The sequence below is a fragment of the Lemur catta genome, chromosome 1, assembly GCF_020740605.2.
Source record: "Lemur catta isolate mLemCat1 chromosome 1, mLemCat1.pri, whole genome shotgun sequence".
Lineage (NCBI taxonomy): Eukaryota > Metazoa > Chordata > Mammalia > Primates > Lemuridae > Lemur > Lemur catta.
The window spans coordinates 281,129,873-281,157,454 of NC_059128.1; the positions used below are offsets into that span (position 1 = coordinate 281,129,873).

Sequence of the window (27,582 nt, forward strand, 5' to 3'; positions counted from 1 at the left end):
AGAAGTGGGCAGGGAACTGGGATTCAGAAAGTTCATGGGTTTCAGACTCCAGCAGCTGCTGTGGGGCCAGTCCCCCACCATTTCTAATTCTAAATAAAAAATGGAATGCTGTCAGTCCCTCGCACTGTGGTTTTGGAGGAACATTTAATGAAAGAATGATCCTGCAGATTTTTACTAATACAGAGGGTTGTGCAGACGCTAAATGAATAACCTCATTTTTGGGGTAAGGGAGAGCCAGTTACTGAAGCATGAATTTGAGTGGATGTGCCTGATGTTAGTAAACATTATTTAATGAAGTTCATCACAGAGGAAAGAAACATTGCTCCATAAGCTGTAGTGTTTCTGTGTGATTGATTCTCAGGCTAAACCCCTGGGAGAGCATCCCATCCCTCCCAGAATGAAATGTACTTGCAGGATGCTGGCTTTTGAGGCCCTACATGACAAGAATAGCTGTTCTCTGCCTCAGCCCTCCCCGCTTTCCCTGCCTCGCTCTGGATTCCAGTGACGCTTCCACCCCCAACACGCTGGAGAACCTTGGGAGCTTCTCCCTTCTGCCCCCTCTGCCTGGCAGGCTGGCTCCTGCTGTGGCTCTGGTCTTGGTCCACATCTTCTCCTCCATGGACGTCTTTCCCAAACGACTCAGATCCAAGGCAGCAGCCCCACCACTCCCAAACCCCTGCTGATCACTTCATTCTGTTCTATTTTTGTCTAGTACTTATTGAGAAATGAAAAATACTTCAGTCTTTTGTTTACCGGCTACCTTCCCCCACTGGAATGAAATGAATGTCTTTCTGCATCTTACTCATGACATATCCCCATCATGGAGCACTGAGCCATAGGTGTAAAGTGAAATGTTAATAAATAGTTGTGAATGCTGAATGAATGCGTTCTTAGACTTCCCCAGCCACGCCTCCAACTTTTCAGCCATGAGATACACATACCTGTCCCTCCCACATGCATTCTGCCTGCCACTCACCAACCACTGGTTTATAGTCTCTGCTCTGACTCAAATTCATGTCTCTGTTGATATTTTAAATGCCATGAAACCAACTTCTCATTATTCTGCAGCTGGAAGTTTCCCGGTGCTTTCATTTTGCTGCCTCTCCCCGTCTTAACTATTTACGATTAGCCTCTGCGCATTTCTCTGCTGCTAGCTGAACACTGGCAGGGAAGTGGAAATGCGTGTTGCTTTTTAGCAGAAAGAACCGGTGTGCTGGAGGGATTCTGCACCACTGTGTCACACGTCCTCCCGTGTTGCACAGGACACATTTCCAACCTTTGGGGAAGTGTTTCTCAATGACGGTCCAAACAACCAACATCAGAAGCATCCAGGGTGTCTGTTACAATGCAGATTCCCAGGCCAGAACCTCTAGGGTGGAGCCCCGGAACCGATGTTTTAAACAGGCGCCAGGATGATCTGAATCACACAAAAAGTTGAAAATACTCCCTGGGGCATCTGACCTGCTATCTCTGTCTTATTCCTCCTCTTCTGTTACTTTCTTCAACAATCTCCATGCTGACTGGGCCAAGAGAATGTTGACACCAGGGATTCATCAGTCTAGAAGTGCAATCCCTTCAGAGTCTATATAACCCTTTCCTGATTTAACGGCAAGAAGTGGCTCAGAAACCCATCGGAACAGTGCCCTGAAGTAGTGGGAAGCCAGGCCAGGCAGATCATAAGAGAGAAGCCAATGGCTGCATGTCAAAGCCTTTGAATCATGTTTTAAGAACAAGCCTCTCATACACACCCCTTCGCAAAGCTAACTCTCTCACACGACCCGCTCAGGTCCTCAGAATGTACAAATGTCATTAAAGAGGAAGGAGGTAAGGTTAGACAGAAGGAAGAAGTCAAAGGCTTCTTTAGCATATTTTAAAAACATTTTTCAAATGAATTTCAATGCCTGTTAAAACTGTTTCCTGTATATTATAATGTTATTTAGTAAGCAGCCGGTTAGTTTCAGGAAGCTCACTGCATTTCACAAATACATCACAGGTTAGAATTCATGAAGAATAGCTTTTAACATCATAATATTTATTTTCCTAATGATAACACACTACTCTAAGAATGTAAATTTTTGCAAAGAAGCTGATTAGAGGTTTGAAAGCTAGACATCAAAGCTTCCAAAATGATAATAATCGGGACATCAATTTCTCAGTCTTTAAAAAGATTTAGGAATAATTTCAATGATGAAAATCAAGACTAATTAATAGGCTCTAAATACATATTAGGGGATTTAACTTCATTGCAGTAATTAATTTCCATGTATTAGAGATGCAAATATTAGTAACTAAATCCAACATAATCTCCACATTAGCCAGAACTATAATATTCTTCAAACAGTGCGTTCAGGGGGAAAATCATAAACTTTGAGGACAGACAGATCCATAGCTGAATCTTGGTTTCACTACTTATTATATGTACTTTTTGGGCTGTTCATCTAACTTCTCTGAGACTCAGTTTTCTCATCTGTAAACTAGGGTCTATAATGTCTGTTTTATGAGTATGTATCTTACAGGGTTGTTGCAAGGATAACATGTGTGACATCATCTTTCTATCCTAATACTGGCACATCAGAGACACACACTAATGTTGAATACCTTCCCCTTTTCCTATGTCGCCTAAATAAAAAACAAATAAATAAATTGACCTGAAAGTTCTAGGACTTTTCATAGTAGTTATTGGCTTCAACCAACATAATTTTAACATAGCTAAGGGCAAACAATAAAAACTCATTATCCCAGTTAAAGATGTTATTATACCTATGTGTTTCCTAGGCCTAGGTCTGGAAAGCCCCCCATTTTCATTTGATAGGGACAGAGCGTTAATACGTTTTCAGCATTGATAACACCCCACTTTTTAAGTGTCGTTGACCACTCACTTGTTCCCGGCCGAGCGTCCGAAACATCCACTAAGGGCCCGGTGGCCTGAGACACTGACTGGTAGTGGACCGTGTGGGTGACCGTCAGGGACTTCTGCTTCGCTGCCTCTCCGAAGTCGGCGTCCGTTAACAGGACAGTGGAGCGATCGTCTGCAGGACAGCAGGACACAGAAACCAGACACGTTATCCCCTTTCGGTGACTCCCTGGCCTTCTCCCTCCGTAGGCACTTGTGCTACTGTCAATGACAACAACGATAGTGGCCTCCACAACAGCAACACACATGACCACAGATTCAGGTGCTGTGTCTGCATCACTCTAGAGCGTTAGAAGCTGACACTTAGGGTTGACTTTTGGAGCATGAGCGGGAAAGGAGGGTGACCAGGAGGAGAAGGCGCTCCGCTCTGGGTGTGGTTGCTTTCCACGAAGCAAGCAGTGATTTGAGGAGCTTGCTGCTGCGGCTGCCCACACGATAGAGCTTTGGACTCGTGTGTTTGTCAAAAGCTCATCTGAGACACTGTCAGCAAGGCCAGCACCACCCGGTGATGGGGCTGCCTGTCAGAATTGGTCCCTTTGGCTGCTGGGACGCTCTGCTTGCAGCACTGGGACAGCACCACTGTGGGGCTCTACACTGGGGTGGGCTCCATTATGAACTTGGCAAACATTTGCAGGGAGAAAAAAAGAACAGAAAATCCAATTTTCCAAGCTTCTCGATTCCTCTGTGGTAAAGGATTTGAGGTACATTCCTTGTCTTCTCACCTTTTGTGAGTTTTCAGCACTCTGGACTATCCCTTCATTGACTTCCCCTAAAATGACTCACGTGTCAGACATCCAGAGTCCCACTGGCGAGACACGTGGAGGTGGGAGAGGCAAGAGCCTGGGTTTAGTGGGGTTCTGAGCATCCTGGTGCTTGGAGAAGGAGCAGCTGCTTGAGCTACACCATTATTTGGTTGCCTTGGGATTTTCATTACTTTGTGGTGACACTTTTCACACTTTCTTAAGAGCTCTTGTACTCCAAGGGAAACTTAGGTTAGGGTATATGGATTTTTCATAAATTTACAAGGACTGCAGCCTAGGATGCTGTCCTATGAGTTTGTCAGTCAGCCGGGACCATGCCACAGCCTGCCCCGACACCGCAGCAGAGATGTGAAAGTCGTAAACAGCACAGCTAGGCTTCTGTGCCCAAAAAAGGCTCTGAACAGAATGAACCCTACAAAATCCAATTACTCAAGCTCTGGCAGGAAAGGAAAGCCTTTTGAAGTCAGAACAAAATTTCCTGGCAGAGGAATAGAGGGAAGGCTGCCAAGATGTCTGCGAGCATCCCAGCGCGTGGGCACAGCAGGTCGGCACCACCACGGGCCCCAGGGCTTGGCTTGGAGGTCCAGCCCCTCAGCCGCCCCTCGGCCCCTCAGAGAGGGTTTTGCCTTTTTACAGAGACAGTTTCTTACAAGTGAACGGACCTGGCACCAGAGGCTGCCTGTCTACAGTCATCTTTCATCAATAATGTGGATGCATCACGGTTTCTAGCACGCAGCCCTTCTAAGAGTACACTAGCTGATCTGCGGGGCTAGGTTTCCCACTTGTATTGGGAAATTTCAGTGCCTGTCAGGTCGTGAGGTTGACCATTCATTCTGGCTTGAGATTAATGTCCCTCTAATATTAGATTCTTGTAGTCAGAGCCCAGAGAGTTTTAAAGCACCGCAGTTCGACTTCCCTAATAATTAGAAAATGCCATCGACCAGCTGTCAGGCATCACCAAGAGGTAAACCACTCTTGGTGATGGATGGTCTTGCATGCACTGTGGTGTGTCTGTAGCCGAGGGTCATTACTGCCTACAGAAGTGAGTGATAGGCTTTCTCTGGTGTTAAGCCAGCAAGGACTAGCTCTTGCAGGCCATGTGCCACTCCCAGGATCCACCGAGTATCTATCTTAACAGCCTTATGGAGAATGATGGACAGATCTCATGAGGCGCATTTAGCAAACATGGTGACCTCCACAAAGTACATAACTTCTACATCTCAGTTACAAAATAGCACCTTTTTATATGTTGGTTGAAAGGGTTAAATTAAATAATACAGATAAGGCCTTGGCTTACAAAATCACACGGTCAAAGGAATTGCATTTTGATTTTTGAACTCATGTTTCAAAGGAAATTTTAGTTTTATTGCCCAATCTACTGAGTTCAATAAAAGGTTCCAGGTATACCTCTAAAAAAGAAGAAGTATTGAAAAGCAAAACGTGGTGCCTTATCCTGATGTGAGCAAACTAATAAAATCTCATGCATTTTAGGGCAAGTAGTGGCTCCTCGTACAACATGGGTGGTGAGTCTTCAACTCAAGTCAGTTAACTGAGGGCACGTTGGACTCGATCAACCTATCTCTAAGTGCTGCTGTGCCTGAACCCACGTGAATCCAGCGAGGGAAGCCCGGGCTTTAGAATTTAGGAGCCATAAGGCCAAGATGTCTCCACTGGTGGGTGGAAGAGGTGCTCTGCCCAGATGGCCTCTTGCTCCTGGCAGGAGGTGGCTGTGGTATGCGGTAGGAGGCAGGCAGCTTTATCCAGACCCCAAGAAAGGGTCACCCAGGGACGCATGCCAGCAAACACCTTCCAAAATAAACAGAGTGAACTTTGAAAAGAGGCAGCTTAGGAACCTGCCGCAGAGTCTGTTTCCATGGATACTGGAAAGCTTGGGGAACCGCTCAGGCCAGGACTTATTGCAAGTAGCCTGTCAGTGTCGAAGCAGGTGGCAATAGCCCATCACCATGGCAATGACATGGCAGTGAAGCAGGTGGCCAGGTGGGGACCCTGGCTCTGCTCCTGTCTGTGTGATCTTGGCAAGCTACACTAACCTCTCTGCATGTCAGTTACAAAAAGAGTACCTTTTTCACATATTGGCTGGAAGGTTAAATTAAATAATGCACATAAAGTGCTTATACAAGTGTGTGACATTTAGAGGGTTCTCAATAAATGTTAGCTATTCTATTATTGCAATGAAAATATGAAGTCTCTGTTTCTGGAACAAATGGCACTATCGAGGCAGGCGCTGTGGAACAGTGGTCTCTGAGAGAAAAGAGCCTGGAAAGTGTCAAGTCACCTGGGTTCTGGGTGATTGAGCCACAAAACCTCTCTGCGGCTGCTCTAAAACCGTGACACAAGGGGGCTGGGTGTTTCCCAAAGTGCTGCAAAGAAACAGTTCCAGGATATTTCTGGGGTACCAGGGATGGATGGCGGATACCTTGTACAAAGACATTTGTTTGTTCTAGTGTTAAGCATAGTTTAAAGGTTCTCTTTAGTGAAGGCTGCCTCATTAGAGTTGCTAAGGAGCGCATAGAATGGATTTCCAACCTGTGCAGGCCTTCTGGGCTTATGTGCATTTGGCTACAGATGTAATCCTTGCAGTGGCTTCAGTAGCCTCCCTGGGAAAGACCCAAAGTGGATCAGAGTTGGGAACCTCCTGTCCCAGATGACCACTGAGCTGTATATAAGTCAAATTTGTAATAAGTACATTTGCAGGCACGTATTCTCCACAGTAGCAATTCTCTGCCTTCTAACTTTTATACTCATGTAGCATTCAAGATGCTTTCTCGTCTAATATTTCCCATGCCCTAGGGTTTGGGCTTAGAAGGCATGGCTGTGGCAGCCACACTGTGTTAAGGGGCAAACGGGGCACCTTACCGATGGTCTCCATCGTGTCTCTCTCTTCGATCAAAAGCTGAGCTCTGGGTATGTCAATGTGCATCCTCAGGGTCTGTTGCTGCTTGCTCAAGGTGTCTGAAGTCCGAGTATTCTTACTGGGAATGAGATGGGGGGAAACAGTGACAAATCCAGTTCAATGTTACATGGTGCCAACTTAGTTTATGGTCTAATTACACAAATTCCTTAGGGGGAGGGGAAGGGAAAGTACATGATATGAGATTTTTTTCTTTCATTTCACCAGACTGGGGAGGTTTAGAAAATACAAATTATCAATAGAGATTGATTCCAAATCAATAGCACATTTCTAAATTTTCCATTTCTTGTGTAAAAGCTAGATGAAACAAATGAAAAGCGATTTGAAAACCAACGACATTTTCGTTTGTCAGATGTGAGATATTGCAGCAAGGGTGAGGGGGAAGCAGCTGGATGGGGGTTTTACTAATGGATCCGTATGCGTTTCTGGTGCCATTTTATCTGTGTGTTAGTGACAAATCACAAACCTTGTTAGCTTCCCTGACATTAGTTTAGTTTTCCTGATAAGGCGTTTTAGAAGAGGAAAAAAAAAAAGCAATTACTATAATAATTTTATCTCAAAATTTGTGTACCAGAAAATTACTCTTAGAGTGAGCTGTTCTCTAAATGTAAATGAAAATAGGTAGTAAAACTGCTTGGGACAATCATAGCCAATTACAGCCTGCGGTAAAAAAATAAAAAATCCACATTGCACAAAAATTTTTTAAAAAGTCAATAAAGGCCTTAATTAGCAATTCACATTAGAAGGATGGTTGTTCAGCTTTTACAGAATTATAAGCATTTACTAGATGTTAAAATAATGTTTACAGAAACATCCTCTAACAAGCAGCAGTCATTTGGACACTTCCATCAATGAGATAATCTATGGCATCTACAAATCCAGCTCAACAATTGTCAAAATCTGTTTTGGGAAACATTTCTGGAGCCTAGTTCACTGAATGATGGTTTATCTCTGTGTTAGTTACTTCTAATAGAGAACAAGAAAGGGGTATCCACACTGCATCTCAAACACTTTCCCTTCCAGCCAAGCAATCCACATGGAGTCCCCGGGCTCTGCCTCTACAGATCTTTCCTTGTCAATGAGGACTTCTCCACTCTTGAACCTTAATAATCCTAAGGCCAAGTTCACTCAGATGCCTCCCTAGATGTTTGCCTGATGTGTATACTCTTCATCTTAATATAACCAAAACATCCTGCGTAGGAGTTGACCTTGAACCAGATTTCTTGTTCTGCCACCAGTAATTGGGTTATGTACCTGGATCATGCTAATTACGCAGAGCCCAGATTCAAACGTTTTGGCCTGATTTTTTTCACATGGTCTCTATACTCTTTCAAAGTACTTACTTAACTAACTTATTTTGTTTGCAGTTTAAAAAAAAGAGAGAAGAATGCAAAAGTTAAAATACTTGTATGAAGGGAAGAGCATCTTGGGTGTTTGGGGGGCTGCATTCATGTCATGCTTAGACAAGCTACATTTCCACACAAGCATATGGGGAACGACTCCTCTGTGAATATCCGCGAGAGCTGTTTAGAAACTTCACTGGGGACTTGAGCTTGTCCTTGCACCAAAAATAGAAGTGTGAGCTAGTTCCTTCTGCTCATCATGAATAGTTATGAGGCAGTCAGCGGCTGCTCTATTAAATAGTGATGAACACCGAGCGCAGGCTATACTTAAACAACAATGAGGGGTCTGCTATCAGACCGGCGCAGGAAGCCAGCTAAATAATGGCTGTGAACCGTGGCGACTGCACCAGGACTTAGAATATGATTAAACCTCAAGAGCCAGGACAATCAAAGCTGGAGGTAAATTCCTCCTTTTCCTTGAAAGACTGTAGGAAAATGGCCTAAGAAAACTTGAGATTCAGGGGCTCGTTGCTCTTCCCTCCCTTTGCACTTGTTCTCTTTGCTTAGAACACCCCACCCCACTACTCCCCAAACCCTTGTGGCCGGTTCTCACCCTTCCTGCGGGGCTCAACTCAGACTCCATCCTTTCAACAGAGCCAGGCTGGGCCTCTCTGCTAAACTTTTTCTCCTCAGCACTTATTACTCCCAAGCATATATTAAATCAATTAAACATATTTAATCGATTTATCTTATTCATTATCTGTGTCTCTCACTGGAATATACACGCTGCAGGGGCTATCTTCATCTGTTCTCTTCCTTGCATGTCCCTAGAACTTGGGACCCTATTTGGCCATGGTTGGTGCTCAATAAATATTTGTTAAATACATCATGTTATTTTGAGGGTACAATGTGAGCTGAGTGGCACCTCCCTAAAGGCTTTGCTCTGGGGCAAGAGTATCCTTCTCTTTCTAAAAGGGTTCATAGGTCCCAACTAAGTCATTTCGTTATGTTAACATTTGCGGTCATATTTGATAATCTATTGTTATATAAAGGATGCCCCTCGAAAACTCTAACAATTGGTCATTAGAACAGCAGCAAACCTTCAAAAAAAGTAGTCTGAAGAAACCTCATTTGTGACCTGGAAAAAGAGTCTGAATGTTTTCACTGTGGAAGCAAAATTGCATCTTTTGTATGGTCTAGGATCATGCTGAATATATTAGTTATTATTAAAATGTAATCGTGGACTACCCATTTGTCATCTGGCTGTTGGACTAAAATGAACGGAGGAGGGGGGAGGGCTGTTTACAAAGCGGAGTATCTCCCAGCTCAGCCAGTTAATCACTTGCAGTCACAGCAACTCTCCAAAATCTTAATATTTCCTTAAGGTTGCGAGGGGGCAGAGAAAACTAATAAAGGTGTCTGTACAGCCTCTCTTCCCCCAAATACGATGTAGAGCATTCCTTAAGTGTAGAATAACCATCAGACTGTTAGGAACATAGCTCATTCTAATGCTTGAGTGAGTATTTTTTTATTATGTGTATAAAAACATGAACATTAAAAAAGTTAAAGTAACTTAGCCTCTCAATTTAAATCTTTCTTGGTTTAAAATCAGCTCTCTCACTAACACTAATCCTTGAACCTTAAATATGTGTTGGTTAGTTTTTTAGAGCAAGCCAGTCTCACCTCTTAGAAGGCTGGCATGTTTTTAAAAAAATAATAATCTTGCCTAAACATACAAAAGGACAATCTTTCTGTCTGGATGTGGTGGATGCAGTCTCTCTTCTCAGGGGTGAAATGGGCAGATATCTGGAAACACGAAGCACAGCCATGGGAGGTGGCACTGTGCACAGGGTCCCTTGGGGGTCCAGGCCGTCTGTGTCCTGCAGGCCCATCTGCCTTCCTGGCCTGGGCCAGCCAATCCTGAAATACGCAGATACTTCTTGGTGGAACATGGTTAGAAAATAAATGTTTCGTCCACCTAGATTACAGAATGATAAAGCTAGGAACAATTTTGATTTTCTTGTATTTTAGATGAGGAAAGCATTTTGCCACATGAAGTGGCAAAATCACTTGCCTAAGATCAGAAAACCAGCTGGACGCCACATGAGGCTTAGAACATAGGCTGTGGGTTCCATGTTCTCCTCACGGCACCAGGCTGCCAACTCCCCAGGCTTCCAGAGAAAACAGCAGCAAAGACAGGGACAGCAATTCAGTACTCTCTGTGCCAATGGACACGGTTCACCTGGACCTCCTGGGCCACACTGGAAATAGGGTTGATCCTAAATTGACAAGGTGGGTGACAAGGTGTTTGGTTGCTTGACTGGTTCACCTGCCAGGCTTAGATCGAACCAAACTTTCATGAGTAATTCTAAATTGATCCCATACAAACTCAGCTATTCAAGGAGCTTGGAAATTCTCTTCCTTCTCAATCACTTTCACCCTTTGAAGGGAAATCATGTTAACTAGTTTAAGTGGTAGTAATTACTGGTTTTACTGTTCCTAATTTCATGCTGACAACTGTCAACCTTAAAGACCGTAATTGATTCCTGCTCCTATCAACAGGTGGTCTTCGAGGACAGTGATTGCCCTATTAACAGAGGATGCTTTCTAATGTCTTGCTCAGGGGCTAAGGAGGGGTAGGGATGCATTCTAGGAGATCAGGAGAAGTGGAAAGCAAGTCATCCTAACTGAAGAAATGCTGAACATGTCAGAAAACAGCCCCCAGCCTCACGGCCTTGGGGCGAAGGCGAAGTGGCAGGGAACGGGAACAGGGAGGGAGTGGGGAAGAAAAGCGTGGGGCCCAGAAGCTCTCTGGCGGCTGCAGGAGCCCTACTGGGGGTGCAGACTGGTGAGGCGGGATGAAGGTGGCCTAGGGGCAGGGGCTGCCGTGGTGTGCAGAAGTCACCTCCGGTCTAAAGGGCACTGTGCACACCTCCAGCACCTTCCCTACCTGGGCCGTGCCCAGTGTGGCAGGACCTTTCCAGGAGAAATCAGAAAGCCAACTTTTATGTGAAATTGCCTCATTTTAAAAGTCATCAACTCATTTATATTCTTAAAGTCTACATTATAAAATTTATTTTATTTGGTAGATTAGTCATTACAAGTCCAGTGATTCTGGCTTCTTTATCTGTTTTCCAGATGTTTTATGAGATCCGCTCAATGCAAGTGCACGTGTGTCTGGATGTGCTCCACGTGACCTATAAATGTCCTCACACTTGCTCAACAAATAAGTACAGACTTCCACCAGAGCCTGGACTCCAGGTGTTGCATGCACATTTCTGTAATCTTCTCGTAAGTTTGGTCTAGCGTGGTTAGATACCCACCATGAAGGAGGATTGTACAGGCTGTCTCAACCTCTTTGCCTCTGCTCTGAGCTCAAGGTTCCTGCCACCAATTGCCTGTTTGACACCTCCACTGGGTGCTTAAAATGAATCCCAAATGCAACATGATCCAAATAGGTCTTTTCATTCTCATCAACACCTCCCTGCAACCCGGCCCTCCAAAAAAACAAGTCCATACCTTGCCTCTATCTCCCTAATCTTTGCAGATGGCACCAGCGTTCATCTAATTACTCCCACCAAATGTCTTTCAGAGTTACCCTTAATCCCTCCGTATCACTGTTTTACTTATGATTCACAGTGTTTTAAAATACAAGACGGCCAAACAAAGATGTCTATGGAAATGCAATCCATGTGCCAACGGTACTTGATTTCTGCCTTTGATATTCAAAGATGTTGGTGATATCGGACATGGGCTCTTTGTGAATAACAAAGCAGTACTAATTTTATATGTATAGATGGGGGAGGAAGACAACTGTGATAGGAATGGGAGTGGGAAGAGACCCATCGTCTTCCTCTCCCACACAAATCATCCTAAAATGGCAACATCAAGTTCACCATCAGGGTCCTTGACATTTTCCTTACTTATTTCCTTGCTCACTTTTCATTTAATCATTACACTACGAAAGCCTTAAAATACAAATATCCAGGTGAGGTAACATGCCAGTCAAGTAATCCATGAGTATAAATGTGTACTATTAGAGTGTTCTGGTTTTTATAGAGTAAGGAGGTTGGACAACATGAGGAAACCAAGTGTTTGGAGAGGGGCTGAGTGGAAAATAGTGTTCAGAGACATAGAAGGAATGCACACTGTCCTTGTCATGTCTTTGCCTCTCACAAACCCTGTGGATGTGCAAAAGTGAAGCTGTGAGGGGTGCCCTGTTGTCTTCCATGGTTGTGAAGCTTCTCTTACTCATTCAATAGCCGCTATCCACCCATCCCCATGAGGAGGACCATGCCGGGCACTCCTAGCAATGGAATGTGCAGGCTGTGCCTTCCGGACCTGGCAGTGAGTAGGCAGCGGTGACAGGATTGGAGGCTCCCTGGGGTCAGCCCATTGCCTTCGAAGAGCACAGCCCATTTCCCATTGTGGGTTTCTTTTAACTTGCTGTTAGATGGAAGGCTTGACCTCACAAGGAGTATATTTGGGTGGAAGCAAAACGAAGCCTGCTTACTTATAACATGTCGCTTTCCTCCCAGTTTCATGGGAAACATTCCACTGGCTGAGTGCAGCCAAGAAGACAACTACTTATTGCACATCTTAAAACATATCATTCAGTATCTCCATCTATAATGAGGCATTATATGGATATTTTGGAACATAAATGGAAATTGTGTGTTAAAGAGAAAATGTGTAGTCAATTTCAGACTGTCATCTTTAAAAAACAAAGAAATCATCAAGGCAAGTTCAAAACTATTCTTTTAAACATGATATCTGGGGTGTTAGATCTTGTTCTTACCTCATGAGCATTTCAGCTAAACTCTTTGCATCTAGGGAAAGAAAGTTAATATTAGTACATGATAAATAACTCATTAACATTCACTTAGGCATTTATGGCAAATATTCTACAGTCAGATGACTACTGCCATTTTTAAATGTAATCGTGTACCCAGATCACTACTAATAAACTACAGTTTTATGGATTTCTTGTTTCTTCTACATGGAACTTTTTTGTATCCTTTTTTTAAAATTACAAAAAGATATCACAACTATTCTGTGGCCATAAAATTCTCAGACATCTATTAAAGGTTGTATTACAAGTGATTTATTAGTCACTTCTAGAAAACCCAATTTTATTTTCAGCTGTCAGAAAATTAACATTTTGAAAGTAAATCATTTATATTGTACAACCCACTCCTTTTGTTATCAAAATATCAGAATTAAAAAGCTTATGACACTGTAAATCACTTACAAATTGCATTATTATAGAGCTCTGAGTCCCTTAGGTTGATCAAAGAATTGTATAATAAATGACATATCACTGTTTCTGGAAACTTAGATGCTTATTTCAAATTCACAAATAAAAACTATACTTTTTTCCTCTGAGAACACTGTTCACCAAGACCTGACTCCCACTCCTGACAGAAGAAATCCTGCCTAAAAATGTTGTAGGAAAAAAAAAAATCTACCTTTCTGGTGGCACTGTTTTATAATTCTCATTCAATCTTAAAATATAATTTATTCTTTTTACACAGTTTGTCCTGGCAAAATCAATGTTTTCTTTCCTAGAACACAAAAGCCTTCTTTCTGTTTTGCTTTCATTGCTCTTTAAAAAGTCTTGATGTTAAGTATGCGGTTCAATGCACAGAACTTTCTGGAAATGGACTCAGCTGACTGTATGACTGGCTCTGTAGTGAAGAAACACATATGCTGGAGCATTTCCATCTCATTCTTTTGGGGGCTGACATTTAAAAGCAGGTTGGGGGCACATGCTGTTGCTGCACAACATGGGTGGTCACAGAAAGACCACCTGGAGGCTGGTCCTTTGAACCTGAGCTCAGTTGCTCACGTCGGCTACGCCAGGTCCCATTGGTAACCTCAGATGGGGCCCGGTTTTGTGCACAGATGGGCTCAGTCTGGAAAATGAAACAGGTCCTGTCTACCCCACCCACATGGCAAAGCAAAGAAGGCAAAACAGCACTTGATTTCCCAGTTCATGTCTTTATATTTATCCGGAAAGACAAAGTAAATATGATGCATTTCCTCTCTCCTTGAATGATTTAACACTTACCAAGTAAATCTGTCTATACTGAATGCTAGAAGCTTGGGATTAATTAGCCCCATGTAACAACCAAGGAGGGCTAGTACAGTACTCCAAAAAAGAAGAGAAAAATTCCGAGGATTAAACATCTCACACCAGTTCACACGTTGGGGGTTTCTCAGACTCAACTCTCTTCAGAATCGACTGCTTTCCTTACTGTGCCCGGCACAATTCCTCCCTTTTCTGCTCTTGGTCAACCATCAGTTTTCTTTCCTGTGGTCTGTTCCTGTCCGCCACTGAGGAACTGCAGAGTCCCACCACAGCACGGAGCTGCCCACGGTACTGGTGAGCTCTGACGGCAGAGTCCCCTGGCCGTCCCTAGCAGGCGTCCTCCTGGAGGTCGGGCTCATCCATAGGCTTGGCCCAGAGCCATTCCAGACAACCCCTCCCTGTACTTGTCACTTTCTGCCACTTCCACGAGAATCAGAGCCCTACCGGGTGTGGAGGGTTTGGGGGCAGGAGGTGCAGGGAGTCCAGGAGGTGGGCAAGATCTGGGATGTGCAAGGCTGGGTGCCCGGTGGCACAAGTGACAGGAACAGCGGTCTAGGAGGACATGGAAGCAGCATTTGGGGAGAGCTGAGGTGTCTGGTGTCAAAGTTGGAGGACGTTAGGCGATCTGTTCAGAGGCAGATTTGGAATCACGTTTTGAAGCGATGCCAGGGCTGAGAAGAGGCCTGGCGTTAGTCAGGCTCACATCGGGAGAGCACAAAGAGGGGATGGCCAGCTCTCACCTGGGACACACTTTTGTTTAGAGGTGAGAAGAGAATCTGGGATAGAAAAAATTTTTAAAGTCCTGGAACCGTAGAATCTTAAGCGCGGTAAAGACTTTTCAAATCAGCCTCCTAGTGAACGTTGGAATCCCTTCCATGGAGTCTAGACAGACGTGCAAATGTGCTCTGTCTACACGGATATAGAGCTAAAGCCATTGGCCACTTCAAAGAGGGGATCAATGCTGTGGACACACATCAAGTGCCCTCCGTCTCGCTCCCAGTACTGACGGGCCTTCCAAGCGTGCGGGTCTCTCACCTCAACACGCCCCCACGGGATCGCCCCTCCATCCAAATCTCATTTACTAGGCAATGCCCTCCTCCATGGTCTGCCCAACTCCAGCCTCTCAGCTCTCTGAGTGACACCCACGCTGCAGGAAGGGTGACAGCTCTGAAACCATCTTGCTGAGTCACACCTGCACTTGGAAACTTTCAAAGGGACCTCGCTGCAACAGCACTCTCCAGCACAGAGCACTTGTCCCCCACGTGTGACCTCCAAGTCTCTCTCTGACTTTCCTGCATTGCCACTTTCTGCAGAGAACCCCGCAATTTTGCTCCTATAAGGGCCTTGGTTGACCCCACCACGCATGCCGACACACGAGCTCTGTGCACCCCCGGCCGGCAGCTCCCTGGCCGCTGCACTACAGCTGGCACTGCCCTTCCAGCTCACGCTGCCTCTGCCCGTTTTCAGGGCGTCTCTCTCTTGGCCCCTTGGTTCTTTTCTCCAGACACAGCCCAGTCCCTGGTACGCAGTGAAGCCACACAAAGGTTTCCTTAGGATGCATTTAATTGTGAGAAACATCTTCCTTCTCTTGGGTTGGAATCCCTCTATGTACTTCCTACCTCTATATGATGACGGCACCTGCTGGAGCCACCGGCAAGCTATGCAGATGTTTCCATGTAGCTGCCGTTCCCCTGCTTGGCCTCAGCTTTCTCTTTTCCAGGTTAAATTCTCCTCATGTGGCATAATTTCCAGGTAATTCCCTATTTGGAACTCTCTTCTATAAGAGACATGTGATTTCTTATTTCTTTATTAAGTGGGTCTGAGGACAGACACTGGTAACTTTTGATATTCTCCTAGCACACCAGTGAGAGCTCAGTGCTCATTGTATGTGTTGCAAATGAAATTTTACAACTTATATAGAAGACTTCACAACTACCCCTATTAAATTTTATCCTCCTGGTTCCAGACTTTCAAAAAAATCTCTTAAAATTTGGATTCTTTCCTCTGATTCATTAGTTTTCCCACCTGGATGTGTGTCACCTCCAAGATCCGACCGACCTGCCAGCGTTTTCAGCCATAGCCTGGCGCTCCCACATCCATCAGCCCTGTCAGAACGCATATGGTTCCTCCCAGCCTGGAGGGCCCTACCATTTCCCGATTACTCACAAACCATCCTTTCTGTAACCTAAACTAATTAGTCTTGATCTATAATGTGCAGGATCTATTGTTTTTGGAAATGGCTACAGAGTAGAGATGCTCGTCTTACAACAACAGGGTTACATCCCAATAAACCCAATAAAAGTTGAAAATATCACAAGTTGAAAATGTATTTAATACACCTAACCTACCCAACATCACAGCTTAGCCTAACCTATTCTAACTGTCTCAGAGCACTCTTGTTAGCATACAGTTGGGCAAAATCATCTAACGCAAAGCCTATTTCATAATTGAGTGTTGAATATCTCATGTAAGCTTATCTATCATATCACATATCAGTAGTCTGGGGGAAAAATCAGAATTTGGAGTATGGTTTCTGTTGAATTCCTATCACTTTTGCACCATAGTAAAGTGGAAAAATCTTAAGTTGAACCATTGTAAGTCCGGGACCATCTAGATAATCATTTTCTAATACCTCTGATTTGCCTTCGATTGTTCAATAGTTATTCCCAAAAGTCCTGGAATTCTGTCTGGAAAAATTTTATTCAGAACCCTAAGATGTTATCCTTTGGCGTCTTGGGACTGGAGCCCCACAGCACTTTTCTGACCTTTCCAGTGGTGCTGGGGGTGGGGGACAATCCTTCCCTTCTGTGAAGCAGCATTTACTGGTGTCTACATTGCACCACTTACCCTTTGGAACCTGTGTAACAGTTCTTTGCCAACATTGTTTGCAAAAAGCAGCATCTCCACATTCTCCATATGGCTAGTACTTAGTAGGTTTTGAAAGCATCAATCACTTTAAACTATCAGGGCTCTTATTATTTTGTCAAACATCCTGAGTTTTACTCCTCCCCCCATTTCTTTATTCTTTTTCTTCCTTTCTTTCCTCCCTCCTCCCCTCCCCTCCTTCCCTTCTATAATTCTTGATCCACATTTCCTGGTTCGAATAGCACTTCTCCCGGTGCACATCAAGCAAAGCAGATGTCGAGCTGCTCTGCTTTCTACCTGCCATATGTTAACATGAGAGCAACGTGCAAAGCTTGTTCTTCTTGCCCAGATACAGCTAACAGCCCTTTGTGTTGCCTGTCACATTTTTTTTTTACAAATTTCAGATCAATCTGAGATTTAGACTTTGTGACATCTTTCCTGAAGCCCCTTGCTATTCCTACGTATCCACCCTTGGCTCTGTGAACACTTTAACCTGCTGGGCTGGGAAATGAAGGAGAAATGCCACCAGGATGGTCTAGTGATATTGACATGTGGAAGGATGCAGTTTCAAAAGACAATGTTTGCTAACACTCCGCATGCTGCAAAGAGGGCTAAAAGTGGTGGCTGAAAGGAGAATTTGGTGATCAGAAGGTAACTGATCATCTCTCTCTAGGAGAGCAGTTTCATTTGAGCAGAAGGGGTGGAATGAGAGCATTTGGGAATGGAAGAGAGGTAATGTAGCTGAGCACAGAATACTCTTCCAAGTGTTTAGTTGTGAAAAGAATTAGGGAGGACAGTAGGTTGAATATATGCAAGCTAGAAGGAATATATATCTTAATACATATTGGGGAAGGCTGAGGGGTAGTGAATATTGAGATAAAAATGAATACACTAAGTATTTTGATGGACAAACATAAAATTATAAAGCAGCTATGGATACTATCTTAATACATTTTCTTATTCCATGTTTAATTGACAAACCTTTTAAAGCTCAGTTCATATCGATGGGACAGCCTATTTGTTACTTGCATATTCCAACACCTGCAGAAGTTTCCTGGAGAGAGGACAGTGATCCAGGCTCCCCTTCTAGCTCTGCCCCAACTCATATGTGATTTTAGACGAGTTCTCTAGTTACTTTTCTGAAGGCTTTCTGTCCTTCACTTTTGATGTCAGCAAAATGTGGCATCATAATGCCAAGTTCATACTTGACCTTTCTGCACAGCTTTTGAGAGACAAAAACAAGATAGTGTATAGAAAAGAAAGAGGAGAAAAAAAGAAAAAAAGAGGAAAATGTTGGCACTCTGTAGATTAACACATGGTTCAATCAATTCTTGGGCAAGGCCACCTCCAGTTGGATTGGGAGGACCACAGCTATGTCCTGCCCAGTTCCCATGTTGTTTTTGCTTTTATCTTGGGTTTGCACACAGCATGAAGGTGCACGTCAATGAGGCAGCGAGTGCCACATGATGGCACACCAAGTCCCCGTGCACTGCAGCTGTGCAAGGTTTGAGAGTCTGAATTGCTTTGTATTCTACACATACAAATGTTTCTTTAAAAAAGAAGAATCTTACTTACAGCCACATAACTATGTTTTCATGTCTGAATTTCTAGGTAAATTCAGGGGAGTATGCTTAGGTTGATACCTCTGCTGGGCAGTCATTTGTGCACACCCACAAAAATACATTTTGAGGGTGGCAGATTGACCTTGCTTTGCCCTCCACCAGAAGCTTTTATTTGCAGGCTCCTCACACAGTTTCTGCCTTTCTGTGGAATTGAAACGGGTCTCATAAAGTAGCTATTTTCGTGAGGGCTGTAAACCTGCATTTAAGTTTTTACAAGATCCCAAATAGCACTTTCGATCATCAGCAGGCTGGAATGAAAGCCGATTCAAAAACCATGGCAATGTGTGTACTCAAAAAAAAAAAAAAAAAAGAAATCCGTATATACTGGTAATCTGAGAAGACTGCAAGTACAAACACAGACTGGAACACTCAGGCAAGGCAGAGCTCCGGGGCCAGGCTGCCACCCAGGACTGCCCCCCACTGCTCACTGCCCATCCCTGGCCCCACCCAATATTCTACTTAGTTCTACCATTACAAGTTTGGCGTTTTAAAAGAATAACTTTATTAAGATACTAAGGCAGAAAGAGATAGAGAGAGAGAGGGAGGGAGGAAAGGAAGGAAGGAGAAAGAAGGAAGGAAACAAAGACGGAAGAAACACAAAGCATAGAACTAAAGAGTGTTAAGGGACAGGCTTCTAATGCCATCCTAACCACAATTTGGGCATTTATTAGCTTTATGGGGTGCACACTTCCTGTTGCTTCACTAACAAACAGCACATTTACAGGGACTCTATCCATTAGTGCTGGGGCATCTTTACTTACTGTGAGGCTGCCTCAAGTTTAAGTGTCATTGGGCTCCTAGATGTATATTTCTCCTTTAGGTAAGTGAAGTTCAAGTTATTTTTGGTTTTACAAATGAGGATGGCGTTGGGCTCATTTTCAGAACAGCTAAATGGCTCAGAAGCTGTGACGACTCCTCACTACTCACACCTTAAACTGGGCCTGCCCAGCACCAAAGCCCAGATGCTCTCTGCCAGGGTCTTCTGGAGTTTATCAGTTTTATAATACTAATCCATTTCAAAGCATGTTTAAAATAACAAATACATTTCTGATCAAGAGAAGAAGAGCATTTTCCCATAAGAGCATGATCAAATTTTATATCACTCATTGATTTTCATCTTTAATTTGTTTGAAGTCTTGGAACTTGGGGGCTGGCACTGCCTGAACTGACTGGTGCCGACAGAAGCTTGCACTTTATTGAGCAAATTCACGCTAAAGGAGGAGGCTTGTAAAAATATTGGAGCTGATTACTTGATATGGGAATCACATTTTTATAAGGTTGGGGCTTCTGGGATGTCAGGCCCAGCCAGTGACTTGCCCTATAACCTTGTACTTCAAAGGATCTAGAAGTTGGGTGAAAATGAGGGCATCATTAAAAGCAGAATGCTTCTAAACTCCTGGATAAGGTTATAGATTTAAAAAAAAAAAAGTAGCACTTCCAGGCAATTTAGAGTTTAGGAGGTCGCTATGCTCTAAAATTAGTCAAGTACTCAGGAAGAAAGAATATAGGTTGGCTAAACTGCTTCAGTCCCATTTTCTTTCTTTCTTTAAACATTTTTTTTTTTACATAAAACAACATTATATTGTATCCATCCAACTAGGTTGCTTGTCCGTATAGTAAAACACTCCGCTGGCAAACATTTTGGTATTTTCCAGCAATCCAACAAGGTCAGTCGTATGAGGTTGACCTTACATAATCACCCTAAAAACATCCATGAGGGACCCCTACAAATTCTTCCATAATTTAAATTTTCTTATTTACGTGTGTGATCTTGACAGGTGGCTGCTCAGGCAATGCTGAGACGTTACTAGAAATGTGGTCCTTACTTTGGACTATTAAAATATCGTGTGCAGCAATTCTCTCCGTAAAATCCGTAAATATATTTGAACTTCTTCTAACACAGGCACAGAATCTTTGCCTTATGTGGGTCAGGTTGTAATTGGGTAATTCCACTAATGAACTCTGGGATGTTTAATAGATAGGAATCTATTGCTTTAAGCTGCAGCTCCTCTCTGTGAGTTGGAAATATTTCATGTCATTAATGAACATTTCAGGGCCCTGCAGGGCTAAAAGACAAAGACCCTTCCAGGCACGGCCTGGCCTTTCCTTGATTCCCCTTTCTGACACCCCTGCTGACTGTCCTTGCAGGACCACCCTTCGCACAGCTGCAGAGAGATGAGTCTGTCCTTTGTGAGCCTTGGCCCACGACCGCTGCAGTGTGACCTACAGTTCTGGAACAGGGGCTTAGAAATCTTTTTTTCTCCCCTGGACCTAGCCAGACTCTGGTGATGGAATAGGAGTGATGAATAATAAGCAAATGTTACTACTAGAAACCCTGGGCCCTGTAGATAAGCTACAATGATTGGTTGAACGTATTTATTTCAGTACGTCCACACTGAAACTTGCCATTAGGAAGTGGTATGGAATTGAATACCTTTGCAGGCTTGCTGTCCTCTTTTCAGATTCCTGATTCGATAAGCCTTTATTACGCATGTACAAAATGCAAGACTGCAGGTACCTTGGTACCACAGCAACCCACTTCTCTGGAATGTTTTGCTCTTTAGCATCTCACATGAAAACATCCTCTTTGCCACAGTGCTTATTTTCTTCCTGCTGAAGCCTTTGTGTTGGCACTACCCTTTCTCTGGCACAGAGAAAACAAAACCATTTCTGGGGAATGAAAGACCAGGTGCTCTGATGTGATGTGCTGCTTTCTTCACCAAACCCAACTAAAGGACGCTAGCGTCTGGAAGTAGAGATGCCAGAGATTAAAATGTTTCCTGGACATAGCCCTTGCCAAGCAAGTAACTAAATTACAAGGAACTATTAAGAGTGGAAACAAAGGATGTGTGGGTCTCCCATCATCCTAACCCAAAGGCATCAGTAACAGTCAGCAGCATCCTTAGCTAGAAATGCCCTTGGCAGGGACACACGAGGTTGCAGTGCTTAAGCTATAAGCAGAATAGGAAAAATGAAACAATATCTGAGGAGGAAAGAGCAAGCAATAGGAGGCAGGGACAGGAAGAAAAAGCAAATTTGGCAGAATGGGTAGACTGCTGGAAGGACTGCCTAGAACCTTAACCCATTTGCTGCCAAACTTTTGTGATCAAATAGAAATCGTTAATAAGAAACTTTTACAGTTGGTTTTAAGAAATGTTATGTGGACAATCTAAAGCCTCCTAAATGAAACTAGTTAGATACAGTTGTCTAAAAGCAACAAGGACAGACCCTCTTTGCACCTCAATAACAACTGCCCTGAAGTCTAGGCCACTGGATTCCACTACCCCTGAGAGACGATTATAAAACCATCCTTTTGGTATTTTAGTGATGAGCACACGTGAATGGAATTCAACACAGTCTACTCCAACACATTGGGCAGTGCTGTACTTTTGTAGTAATATTTTATTTAGTACTTGGGTAGCCTCCCTTTTTCTCTCCACTTGGAATTGAACCATCACTCTTTTACACTTATGTAGAATTTGTCTGAAGTCCTATTTTAGCATTCATGACATTTTTTGTTGTTTTGTTGGTAGCTGTTTATGGGCCTATCTCCTACACTAAACCTAGAGTTTAGAAAGCTCTTTCTTTTCATGTTGTTATATCAAGCACCTAGTACACAACACAGGATATAGATATTCAATCAAATAATGTCGGCAAAATTCAAAGATAATTGGTTAGTGTGATTGAAAAAGAACATTTCAATGAGACTGATGGTTCACCTGAATTATTGGGCTGCAGGAGACTTAAATGGACAGACTATTAACTATAACGTACAGATGGAGGGTGATGTACTTCAAATATCTTAATTTGTTGGCAGTGTGAAAGTAGTGATAGTAAAATGTATTTGAGTCCCATGAAAAGGACTGCTTTGGATAGGTGAAGACAGCTGAAATATCTCCATGTTCACTGCTCTAACTGGATTATGGTCAAGTAGAGTATTTACAGAAGAGGTCGATGTTTTCTAAATATATCAGCAAACTTTGGGGATATTATAGGTATATTTTAGAGGACATGCTTCCAGACTTGCTCCTTGAATGTAACTTGGAAGAATATATGGGATACAGTGCATCAATACTCTACATTGCAGTGATACTAAAATGCAGATACCTTGTATATGCAATTTACCAAGAAAGTAGGTTGGTTAAATACTGTCACCGGTAAAGGGCAAAAGACTCAGGAACATTTCTCCTGCACAGTTTTTGTTTAGAAGAACTCCTTGTTCTCACATTGCAGAGCAAGGGCAAGTGAGGGCTGCTGGCCAGAGGCTGAGAATAGCCTCATCACGCAGAACGACAGAGCCGGACACTGTAATCATGGTGTCTGTTAACAATGGATCTCATCTGGCCTGGGTTCTCCATTATCCATTATTTTTTTCCTTAGTTCGACTGAAACTCTTACACTGGGCTTCAGCTCAAATTTCTAATTTGGGAAAGCGTGTGTTGTCTGCCTCTCAATGCGTTCCCGGGACCATAAGCCCTCAATTTCCGCTTCCAGGCAATGAAATAATTCTCATTCCCAGAGCAAATCTGATAGGTCTTTTCAGAGAAAGCCATAATTGGTGGCTTTGCTGGAACCACTGAAAATTAAAGAGAGTGGGGTTGAAAAACCCATGTGAAATTAATTTTCTTTGCCTACCGACAGCTAGGATTTACGGGACATGCCAGAGGTTGGCTTTCCCTCGACTTCTGATTGACTGAGATAGGAATGTTTTTGCTGCTCTCCCTTAAGGCGCTACAGTCTTGCCGAGGGACCATCAGGGGATCAGGCAGGGACCTGGCTGGGAGAGGGAAGTGTCATTTCCCTCTGGGCCTGCTCCCTGGCTGTTCTCTCTCCCGGTGGCTGGGCTCCGCAGCAGGGAGCCTTTGGGGTGGACCCAGCTGCCAGCCCTTGACCTACCTCTTAGCCTCTTCAGCCTCTGCTCCCTCCGCCTCCTCCGCAGCACCAGTAGGAGCACGAACAGCAGCAAGACTCCCACCAAGATACAGGAGATGGTCACCAGCATCTTGAGCCCTTCGTTGGTCGTCAGCCCTTCTTCACTTTGGACAACTGACTTAATGAGTGGAGGAATCGTACCTGAAAGCAGGGCCACGATGTTAGATGGCTATTAATTAATTAATAGATGGCCATTAATGAAGACGGCATGGTGGAGTTTTTAGGGATGAGGGGTTACGAAAATCTTGCTGTGTGATCCAAGGGTGTTGGAGGTGATGGGAATGAGAGGAACTCGTTCTCTAGGCCCTTGCTAACTTATTTTCTTGTACATTCCCCTCCCTTTGCCCAAACTTCCAACTGACTCCACAGCACAGCACCTCTTTGAAAGGGACTTCATTTTGCAATGTACTGCCGGGTGCAGGCACTTGAAAGCATAATGCCCCGGCTCGGTACTCACAAAAGCCACATGCATTTACCCAGAATTAAGTGTCCTTTTGACTGTCACCCACAGCACAATTGATAGAGACTAGTTGAAAAATTGCACATCAGAAGAGGAACAATAGGTTTGGCAAATGGACAGCAGAGAGTCTGCAGGGAGACTGTACCAGATACACTGGCTTAGAGAAGCTTAAACCCCTTTTTATTTGGTTATACTTTTGCTTTTTATCACAGGCATAAAATGAAATCTACTTTAAAAAACTGCCATTTAAGGGTATAAGAGCTATAGACAACTTTTCAAAGGGGACCAATCTAGGTCTTTAAAGCAAACTACTATTGACCAGTGTTAAACAGTGCTATGAAATTCAGATTATTTAGAGTCATAAGGAAACACTGAAGGGAAATGAACTCTGAGCTATTATATTTTAAGCTGCCCTCTATCCCGACGCTGAATGCAATGGGTGTAGAGCTTTAAACACGGGCATCCACTTTTTATGGAACATGGATTTTGCCATCCTCCGTTATGTAAGAGGCTCCATCCCACCGTATATTCCATGTAAAATAAGATCCAGAAAGTCAGTGCTTTAGGAAAAAGAATTCAAAAACAATATAATTTCCCCCTGGAGGAAAAATGATTTTTATCTTGCATTTAGTAAGTAGAGTAGGGATAATAGAATCCCTAGTCCCTATGATCTCTGCTAAAGACAAGAAGAGTATGGTTCCAACTTCACAGTGTTTTTGCTGGAAACCCGTCTCCAAATGCTTGGAAACCAGGTAAAGGGCACTTAAGGGGTGGCTGTGTGGAGGGGTCCACAAAACCAAGACAAAGACAAGGATGAGTGGAAACCTTTGGGCAAGGAAATGGCAGAAGAAAGTCAGATCAAGGGAAGGAAGACTTCGAAAGCGAGTGGTATAAATGCAAGGCTAATTGGTGATGCTTGTTTTCCTCAAAATAGAAAACATCCTTTAGGCAGATGTGACAAAAGATATATTAAAGCTATCCATCCATCAGATTGATTCAAAGAAATCTGTAATCCCATGCAAGGAAAATATATATAAGCATTCTTATTTCCTAGTGTGCTAAAATCATTCAAGATTTCAGAAATTTAAATGTAGCTCACAGGACTTTTTCATAATTTGTAAGCCTGGATAAAGTGAGAACATTATATATTTTTTTAGAAGACAAATACTTAAGAACTGCAGAGCACTTTGTGAGTTAGAATCACAGTTTCAAATGCTATACATGCATAGCTGCTGCTGAAATTATTCGCTGTGAGTGTATCACCAGTGCGCACCTCGAGCTGCGTTCTCTGACCTCTGCCCTATCGCAGAGGAGTGGTGGGTCAGAGTGTGCATGTCAAAGGTCAGTAACCTAAGGTAAGAAATACACTTGCTACCCAAATGTGTGCATGTTAACCGAGGACTTTGGTAAGTGTGAAAGACCAAATAATAAAACCACTTTAGGGGGAGCAACCAAGTGCTTTGTGACGGGAATACCTTTGAATGAAGTCGCTCAGAACTGAGGGCTAAAAAACGAGAGAAAGACAGGCCAGGAACAGCATCGGCCTTGAGAAGAGCCGTCCAGGAGCAGCACAGACTCCTCCAGGACCACGGGCCAGAGCCGCCGCAGAGGTTGGGGCCTCCGGCCGGGGTAACCAACCCAGAGGGCTTCCGCTAAGGACCCTCCTGCAGCCCTGGGCCCCGGCTGGATGTGCCGACGGGAGCCTGCTCTCTGGTGGAGGAGGACTTCTCGCAGAAATGGGCTGGGACAGGAGATTCAGGGCTGGGTCTACACTGTGTGCCAGAGCAGGAAGAGTCAGCTCTGGGCCTTCCGGGACGTTCAAGGAGAAATCGACCAACTGAGGATCCCAGGCAACATCGCCCTAAACTCCTTTCAGTCGTTTTGGTCGTTGCAAGAGGGAAACTCACTTCAAGGCTGCAGAAATCAGCACCAACATGCTGCAACTGAGCACTTTCTAAAGTTCCCTCACTAATTAACATCCAAGGACACACTCCCTTTCAGCATCGTGGGGCTGGGCATTTCTTCAGATGTCAATCAATGGCCCTTGACACTAGACAAAAGCTTAAAAATTTAAATCATTTATTTTCAGTCACACAGATGTCAACAGACACCTCGCCAGGTTTCTGGAAAGTTCACGCAAGCTGCGAGTGCGTGCACATTGATACTCTACTGTTATTCTGTTTTCCCCAGTGGCCCTGCTTCTGCTCAGAGACTAACATAAGCTCCTTTACCATGGAAAATTGTCTTCGCACATGCAGTTTAAGGGCTTAATGAGTGCAAAAAAGAAAGTTGTCATGTGGATTGGGATGGGGGGAAAGGGTGGGAGACAACAAAAGCAATGTTAGCTCACGGTCATGGCACAGAACCACGTGGTCAAGACTCCTTTCGGAGAAATCACTCCTGCACCAAGACTCCCAGTTACATTCCCTTTGGCATTCTGTCCCTTATTTCTGGACACACAGCTCTGGTCGTCTGGAGACAATGGACTAGGGAGCCCCACGTAAAACCAACTGAATGGCCTCCCAACCTACTGGGCTCTGAGGGCACGGGTCACACTGTGGCAGGGATGAGTGTTCCACGTGCACCACCCCCGAGACACACACGGAAGGGCCCCAGAGCCAGCTTACTGCCGTCGTAGTTGAGCGTGGCGAAGTTGGCCTGCTTCTCGGCACAGCCGGCGCTGTTGCACACTCGCATCTGCAGCTCGTACCACGTGGCTTCCTGCAGGTCGTACAGAATGTAGGACTTGGAGAGTGAGGTCCGCTGAGCCGTGGTCCAGACCGTGGTTCCGAAGGGCCTGTACTCCAGTGTGAAGGAGGTGATGGGGCAGCCGCCGTCATTCCAGCCGATGAGGTTCAGCCTCACGCGGGTGGTGTTGATGCTGGCAAACAGCTCTTGCTCCTTGGAGAACTGGGGCTCTGTGGGAGAGTGCACACGGGGGTCAGTCCCTGGGGTACACGGCTGAAAGCCACCAGAGCCCTCCCACGTTTCCCTCGGGCTGCCTCCTCCACCAGGCCGGGGCTTAGCCCAAGTCTGGGTCACAGGCCACTAGCAACTTGTCTGCTATTAATAGAGACCTTACGAACCAACGGGCTTTCTCCAACCGTAATGACCTGGGTGTGAGAGGGAAACTGGGTAGGTGAAGGCTATTACTGTGTATCTTAGGGTTCCCTGAAGAGCTGTGCTGTTAATATTTCATGGATGGGTTTCCTTCAGAGTTCACACACCGCATTGTGATGGGCTGACCTATTTTCACTCTCACACGATGGACCTGCCTCAAGAGAGGACGCGGTTGCATTTGGGAAGCATCGACCGATGTCCCTCAGTATCCAAACACATGGTCCTATGGCCCAGGGACCTAATGGATGCATTTCTGCATAACTCAATCCCTTATCATCTGAACACTTACCACTTGCTATCCAAAATCCAGGCCGCAGGCCCAAATAACACCCTTGTCCTCTCATCTCTCGCACCCCTGCTATCTGAGCCCACCCACTGGCAGGTTTCGGATGTGAGGGACACCTGCAAAGCCCTTCTCTTCACCTCCTCACTTCAGCCACAGAGAGCTATATCCCTCCCTCTTTCTGGCATTCCTGAGCTGCCTGCGAAGTTCTCTTCTGCAAGTCATTTCCCTGGGGTTCATCGTCCACATATTAGATACA

The 27,582-nt window shown here is 44.3% G+C and overlaps 1 protein-coding gene across 1 annotated transcript in view; it reads right to left on the minus strand.

Moving 5' to 3' along the window:
- DSCAM (DS cell adhesion molecule) overlaps positions 1–27,582 on the minus strand; it is a 718,109-nt gene that overhangs the window by 21,579 nt on the left and 668,948 nt on the right. The window contains exons 26-30 of the mRNA XM_045558333.1: positions 26,548–26,838; positions 23,425–23,601; positions 12,749–12,779; positions 6,553–6,668; positions 2,880–3,029 (exon numbers count right to left, since the gene is read on the minus strand). Coding sequence (XP_045414289.1) covers positions 2,880–3,029; positions 6,553–6,668; positions 12,749–12,779; positions 23,425–23,601; positions 26,548–26,838 — 765 coding nt within the window. The remainder of the gene's footprint in view (positions 1–2,879; positions 3,030–6,552; positions 6,669–12,748; positions 12,780–23,424; positions 23,602–26,547; positions 26,839–27,582) is intronic.